The following is an 8,042-nucleotide window of genomic DNA, read 5'->3' as shown; positions in this document are numbered from 1 at the left end:
AAGGAATTCCACAAAGCTTTTAGAAAGATGATGCCTTCTAATCAAAATATCGGCTTACAAAAAAGTGATTATATGCTGCATAAATTACAATTGTGTCATCGTGTTCACACACACTTCAAATCGTGTTGTTTTCACAAATTCAGTAATATGTTGTAGTTATTGTATTTATCACTTTGGGGTTTTAACATAAAAGACATATCTTCATTTATTTATCGTGATGATAATTCTCACAAAATGAAAAAAAAATCAGCCTATGTTTATATATTTAACACTTAAGGGTTTAAAGTAAAAAAAAAACAACAACTGTGTATCTTCATTAACTTATCGTGATGACAATTCTCACAAAATAAAGACGAGAAAATAATAATCGACTGCGACGATTTCATGATTATCCGTTCTCATTTTCAGTCTGTTATCAAACAGAAAGCTACATCCTAGTATCCAGATTAAGATAATCAATCAAAGGACAATATCAGGTCAAAAAAGTTGCTAAAGAAATGTTTACAACTTTAACTTTTACAAGGACTAGAAAGTTGTATTCTTGTGAATTGGCAATATCGACTTGTCCTGAATAAGTAGCAGTGGTGGTGAAGTGGTATGTGCCATCAATTTTGTTGTAATATTGGAAATTTCATGAATCGAATTCCGAAATAATATTTCATCAAAAATCCGAGTAAAATCTTTCAACAGGATAGAACCCATAGTCTTTCCTGAGAAAATGTGTTGGACTGTTTGGTGGACAAATTTCTCCAAAGGCAGATGGCGTATAGACGTTGCAGAGCGGACAGTCGACACTGTGTGACGGGACGATGACGGGTGCTAAGCGAGATGGGCTGCCGTAGACGAACACGGTGTTGGGTGTTTTGAAACGATTGTCTGGCCATATAACATGGGGATGGGGCGGTTGTAGTTTCTTCATCACGCTTTCGGTGATGTTCTCCCTCAGCTCAAGGTTCTTGTTCGACAATGACCCGTTCATGTCTTTGATCACCGCGCTACTATGCTTGAAGATATCAAGCTTTCTCTTCGCCGAATGCGTCGGACGATCTCCCTCGTCGTTGCTTAGTGCCCCCTCCGATAGTTCCGGCGTCGAAATTTCGCTTCTTGATTGGCAGCAATCATCGCGGTCCTTGGCCGATGTCGTTGGTCTGGTCAACAGACCACTGACCTCCGCACAGTAGCCTCTCTCCTCACCTTCCCATGGGACTCGCTCTTCGCTATCGCCGGACTCCTGATCATTCTTCTCGCCTTCCATTCGCGCCAAGATGACGTCTTCCAAAGCTGCCGTGCTCAAATCCTCGTCAGTTTTTGTCCTTTTCTCATCAACCTGCGGCAGACGGCGGAAGGCAGATTTACACTGCCTCGCGGCGAGTTCTTCCTCGTCACAGGCCCACTTCTCCTTGATGGGAGATTTTGTGTGTTGCCTGTCCGAATCCTCGTCACTGCAGTTCGAGGCAGTGCTAGAACCACCTGTTACACTCCCTTTCCCCTTGATCATTCCCTCTGTGTCACCCCAGCACACCGAGTCCACTTTCGAGGCGGTGCATCTCTGCCTCCTCTCAACTTTGGCGCTCTTTCTTTGTAGTACTGAAGCCGTCAGCGACCGTTTGTGTTTCTGTATATTTTTCACCAAATCCACCCTGCTATATCCGGTTCCTCCTGTCCTCCGAAAACCACCTGTCTTTGCTCTTTCCTTCACTGACCCTTTCTCGTCCCCCTTCCCCCTCTCTCCCTCTTTACTCTTTACGTCACCATTAACTTTCTGCTTTTCTCTATCCCCCTTCTTCGATGGGGAGGCGGATACTGGTGGCACTGTTTTTTGACGAGTTTTCGTAATTTTCGGCAACTGGAGTTCGTCCTCGAGAGCTGGCATAGTCTGCGCCATCTTTGGCGGTGTGATGATGCCCGCATCTTTCCTGACTTGCTCCAACTCTTCGTTTGCCGACATCGTAAGCCGCATGAGCTGTTTTTCGCTCATGCTGCCGAGCGGTCGAAACTCGGCCCGTCGATCTCGATGACGACTGTGATTGGAATGATGACGGAGCTGTCGGCAGCTCTCCTCCTCGTCCGACTGTTCCGGGGCGACCACGCATCGGCGCCCTATCGACGTCGACGACGGAAGCCGAAACTGCTTCTTCCAACTCACATGGTTGACGGTTCGCTCCGCCGTCGACAGCGGGATGCGAATCGGCTTACAGAAAGGGTTGGTTGCCAACAGCGTCGCCGGCATTATTTCCATCTTGGATATCGCACACGGAAAAATCCAGCTCTTTAGCTCAGTAACACGTCTTCATACAGCATCAGTCTTTCTCAGAAACCAGGCATGGCAACACCTCATGCGATACAATCGATAGACATATTGTCTAGCCTCTCAAGGTCAATTTGAAGTTAGCCGAGCTCCTTTTCTTTCTCTAGTCTCTGTTCATCGATCCTCAGTAATCTGCAAGAGATGAAAACAAGTAAATAACTCATGAAACAATCGCCTGATTTCCGTTGAAATTTCATGTAATTAGTGAACATCAATCATAATGTTTATAACATTTTTATGTAAATGTACACAATCATAAACGCCGGATAGATTTACACAAAGTAATGCAACATAACAAGAAGGTTTTACAAGTACTAATAGCCATTTCAGTCATCTGACGCTTCATTTTATTAAGAGTATTCAACTAAAATACTAGTATATCCTCTTTTTATCTACTTGTATGAGATCAGTAAACTTGACGAACAACAGAACAACAGTGGAATGTTAAAAAAAGAGACTTATGCGTAGGACGTACTAAATGAAGGTCGCGAAACATATCAAAAAGTTACTTTTATTTCTATCATGAACATGTTGAAACCCTGTTTGCCCATTCAACTTTGATGAACTTCTTTGATACAAGATGACATGAATGCTAATTCTATGTTTCAAGACTTATATGAATACTTACATACTTGTATGAATTATCATATTATGTTGTTCTCAATGTATCTGTTTCATGCTTTCTGTGGCTTTTGTGGGGATTGTGATTTCTTTTGACATACATCATCATTATGAGGCGTTGTAAAATCATGCACTGAAATGAAATGAAGTGGACTGACATAACAGCTGGTCACTGCGAATCATGAATGATGACATTATTACGATTGATGCGATTCGGAAGCTGAAATGGTACGGACATTTTTTTTTTGTAAAGTTTAAGGCACGTTGTTGACAAGGCAGAAACCGAATCTCTCTGAGATTTGATGCGAGGAAGATATTGCTTCGATGATTGCTTTCAAAAATGGTAACTCCTCCACAAGAATCACGAATGTGGTTTGGAGACGATACCATCAGGGATGGTTGTTTTCCATTTCCCTTTCAAATATCATTTGTTTTGGTAACAGAAATAAATCAATGTTTTGTTTGAGGTTCGCACGGTATTCTCATTCGAAATAATCATTTCTTTCCACTATCCTTTTTACTTTGTTTGATGGCAGTTTCTGCTTCTTTGTCATTCAGTTCAATTCAATTCAATATTTTTATTTCATTTTTCGACAAGAACATATGAAAAAAAAAATCACTTTCTTGTAACAGAAAATAAGGTGCGTAAAACTATGTAGGATGAAACGAATGTTCAGTGATTGTAGCACTGTACGATACTTATATTATTACCATAAAACTCAAGTGATTAAAAGGAAGGAAAAAATGTGCATAATTCGAAAAATGGAGGGACCCACTAAAAAGACAAAGCTTGTAGGATGTGGGTCCCTCAGAAGGAAAACATCATTTGAAAGGAAAGAAAAAGTCTGGTCATTATCTTAGAAGGAAAGCAATAACATGAAACATGACATGCTGAATGACTTGAACTATTCACTTGTATTCACTTTTTCACTTGTATTTTAGAGAGATGTGGAATATAGGAAACATTCTTGAAAGAGAACAGCAACGACAATCTACAGTAATTACCAATGGCGTTTACAGACGTAGTCGGTCATTTCTTGTTAAAGCCAGGTTTTATGAGATCTTTAAAGACATCGCTTCACTGGGCCATAACTAATCGTCCATGGCGAAGTGTCACCCACCAAGACGACAAGAGAACTCATACCCACACTACAGAATACCTGTATTTTCTCTGAAGAGTGTCACCTTCCTAAAGCCTACAGGCTTTTACAGGGCGATGTCTTCACCGCCTGCTTTTGACCTAATCGCACCCTTGTATAATAATGAGAGCTCTTACGTTGTGGTATCATCTGATGAAGGACATATTATTCGACATGCCGAAAGTTGGTATTAATCAGGATAAGGGGCTTATTTAACCTGCATAAATTCACATGATATCACATGAAGGCCATATTCCACCTGCATAAAGATCATAATGATGACGCCTATAAGTCTATGCACGCGTCAAAGACGACGCTTCATAGGATCTTTCCTAACTTCATAACTTTCACGTATACGCACCTTTTTGGCGGCTGCGCATGGTAAAAAGAAAATTATTTACTCAAAAGAGCCAATACAATGTGATTTCGTAACAGCCGAGCATTTTATGCTATATGAAGATGATTTATAGCAAGAGAGAATGGTATCAGTTACAAAATCAGTAAACTTTACAAGAAAGTCCGATAAAATTAAGGATAAACACAAATAATATGGGCATGACGTGCATTTCTGCTGGAGAATATGAATGGTTTGGTTTGATTGAACTGATGTATGTCTTGCATGCATGTCGGGTGTCCAGAGTGAACACTGGACTAAACAACAATGTGTATTTGGGTTGCAGGTAAAGGAAACACTTACCTCATGGCGTGTTTCTAAGCTGCTTGACCTCTTTATACCTACTTTTGATTGTCTTGAGAATTTGTAGATCATTTTTTCGATAAAATATTTAAAGACATTTCAGCATGATCACAGATTGTCAATCCTAGATCTTGACTTGGATCGAAAAGATTTGTAACCATAATGACAATGTCATCTCGTACTTATACACTTGGAACTAAGGAATTTCTATATACATATAATACATATTCTAGAATAGATCAGTATATTTCAGGCAAATCCTTACCTCAGTACGTTGTCATCTCATCAATGGGATGATTCTTTGCTACTGTGAATCAGTCGAAACTTGAGGACAATTTCTGCCATCTCGAATTGTATTTGTGTCTTCACACTTTTGATCAGCCCTCTCATATCTAAAAGTCCGCGGCCATGTTTTACACTGACATGTACGAATGATGTCTTAAAACGTGCCTCACACAGGGCGAAACGCCTCTCCAATGTCCAAAGTCGTTATAGCTGTCATAATTTTCAAACCGTGTATAGATCACCAAACGATAAGCCGTATCATTTCTAAGACTTAAAAATGTCTGGAAAGGAGCCAAAAATGTGAAATATTTGACTTTCTTAAACTTGCAAGAGCACGGGGTCAGCGGCATCCACCACTAGCGGGTTCTTCGCAGGCGAGCAATGCTCTCTTGTCGTAACCAAAGCAATGCGCACGGCGAACACCGTTTTACATCTACGGGACCGTGTTTTCGCACTGTCCTGCTGAAAACGCATGAAAGGGAAATCGATGGGTTACAAACGCAGATTCTATGCTCCCTATCTCCATACGTTTTATTGTCCTCGAACGTTGAATCGATTTCTGCCGACCCTTTCAGATGAGTAACTATATTGCCCCGGCTTCGTTGTTTACTTCCTTTCTTCCTCTGAGATAATGCTAACAACGCATTTGGGCCCCAATAATCGTCAAATCAAAACTTGTTACGCTCTGTTTGAATACACGGACCCCGCTTGACGTAAGGACCAAACAATAACATTATTCATTTCGATATGGAGCGCGAGAATAAATATTTGTTTCCTCAACACAGATATCTAATGGTTTAATCTAATACTACCAGAAACTACCTAATCTCCGATAATTACATTGTGTGATTAGGCCAGTGACGTTACCTGCTGCTAAGAGCTCGTCATGTATTAAACAACAGCAACAGATTATTAATTTTAGTATACCAGAGCGTAGTAGAGCAACGTGTGATTTGACAGTACACAGTGCATTATTTTGATCGTAGTGATGATAATGATATTGACTGGCTTGATGTTAAAACATCTTTATGAGTAATCAATTTTCGCACTTAGATTGTAACTCGAGGTCGTCTCTGTCATTGACTTAATTATGGAATTTGGGGGAAAGAAAGAGGAAGAAAGAGAGAGCGAGAGTGGGAAAAGGAGAGAAGAGAGTTGGGGAGAAAGAAAAGAAAACGTCCACATAAGAACTGAGTGGTAGAACACGAATGCGAAATGTTCGTATTTGTCATATAGTTTACTATCATATATCAACATGACACTGCAGACATGCTAAAAATGCTAGCAATGATATTGATTTGTAAAAGTGAAAGTGAGTGTACTTTGGAGCTTGCTTCAGAGACACGGTAGTATAATTTGAACAAACAGTTGCCCAACAAACTATATCAACCTGCATTTATTTTCATTTCGTAGCTTTTCTATATTATTGGTTTGATGGAACACAACTCTGACTGACAAGCGAACTTTGTCTTATACCATCTTCGATACAACGTTGGAGAAAATATCTGAAACCGGGTTTCTCAGTACTAGCAAAGTATTTTGACATTGCTTTTTGTTTCAAAAGTATCCTAATACCACCAAGCATCCATCCATGACAAACATGATGCGATTTGAACTATTACGAATCAATATTAAAAGGAACGATCACAGGAGCGATACGAACGAAAGTTATACTGATGTCAGGATGTGAGTCACACAAAATGTGTAGATATCCAATATTTTTTTTTTGTTCCGAATGCTAGTGATTAACCAAAATACACGATCTTCGGCTCTTGACCACGGGACTATCATGCGCTTGCGTAGTACTCCTCTTATGTTCTGTATCAGGATGCAAACTTTATTGCTATTTTTTTTCAGAGCCTGCTGAATACTTTGACATCATACGCTGCTACGTTATCATTCAAAAACATAATCTTTATCTTTATTATTTTACACGCGTGCACAGTCACATCCACATACTCAAAAGAAACTTCGTCTCCAGGTACGCAGACTAAGTGGCAAATAACGAGAGAGAATAACGCTATGAGCATGGCAGCTGTGACAGATAACGTTTTCAGATATTTCCATGAGATGCAGTGACATTAAAATCATTAAAGCTTCTTCGTCATCAATCAAAATTTGATGCTATTTTAGCTGATTGGATTGTTTGCGTGTCATTACTGTTTTTTCAAACATCTCTCTCGCTCGTCCGGCCTTCTCATAAGATAAACTATCGACGGAATTGTGTAGGAAATATCTAGAAATATGTGACTACAAATACAAATAACTGGCTACCTGGAATTGAACAGAAGACATGGATGAATCGGTCTATTGTCTGTTTCAGTTTTTTCTTTTATCAATTAATTAATTAATCAATATTTTGTTTCAACACGGGCATTTGCTTAACCACAAGGCTGTTCTTCTACAAGTTCGTATATCTTTAAAAACAATTACATGACATGGTCCAGAAGGAACAAAAACCAACTTGAAATATACAATAAAAGCACAAACAACAACGAAAAACAACATCTAAATGTGAGATTACAGACTAATCCTATTAGCAGCAAATTAATCATGATAAAAGGACAGTATGGAATTCATCATTGAAGAACTGCAATAGTTTAGCTCATAGATATTTCATATTTCTTGCACGAAAACACTAGACTTAAATTGGGCATTGTCTTTCTTGCTTTGTGTAATAAGAATTTTGTCAGGCACAAACTCATTGAAAAGGGGTGAACTTCTGAATAGAAATTTGCGAAATAGACTATGAAGGTGAATACAAGTCATATGAAATCCCTAGAGAGCGATATCATTATTAGAAAGATAAATAGGATATTAATTAAAGTAGAGTTTATTAGTTGTTGCGATTGCCAAAGTGCTGTGTTTGAGAAACCTGACACATGCATGCAAAGACGTACCAAGTAACACTGTCAGTGACCATTGTTTTTCGAACTTGTCCCAAAGGAAGGGAAGAATTTATTGATAATGCCGACATTCAATTGATCTACTG

The 8,042-nt window shown here is 39.4% G+C and overlaps 1 protein-coding gene across 1 annotated transcript; it reads right to left on the bottom strand.

The window, feature by feature from the left end:
• Positions 1 to 661: 661 nt before the first annotated feature.
• Positions 662 to 2,239, bottom strand: LOC139711055 (uncharacterized). Its single transcript, XM_071622976.1, has 2 exons — positions 1,760 to 2,239; positions 662 to 1,717 (listed from the first exon to the last, which is right to left on the bottom strand). Exons 1-2 carry the CDS (start codon positions 2,237 to 2,239, stop codon positions 662 to 664), a joined length of 1,536 nt encoding a protein of 511 aa, XP_071479077.1.
• Between the last annotated feature and the right edge of the window lie 5,803 nt (positions 2,240 to 8,042).

This window comes from Diadema antillarum, unplaced genomic scaffold, assembly GCF_040938485.1.
Source record: "Diadema antillarum isolate AM-2024a unplaced genomic scaffold, OU_Dant_1.0 seq00001606_RagTag, whole genome shotgun sequence".
NCBI lineage: Eukaryota > Metazoa > Echinodermata > Echinoidea > Diadematoida > Diadematidae > Diadema > Diadema antillarum.
The sequence above is the reverse complement of the archived record's forward strand: the minus strand, read 5'-3'. Positions and strand labels throughout refer to the sequence as shown.

What these genes read in the sequence shown, in the direction of transcription:
- LOC139711055 (XM_071622976.1), bottom strand. Translation starts at nt 2,239, where the DNA reads ATGGAAATAATGCCGGCGACGCTGTTGGCAACCAACCCTTTCTGTAAG. An exon ending in GGGATAGAGAAAAGCAGAAA is followed by an intron (nt 1,718 to 1,759) that starts GTTAATGGTGAC and finishes GAGAGGGGGAAG; the next exon opens with GGGGACGAGAAAGGGTCAGT.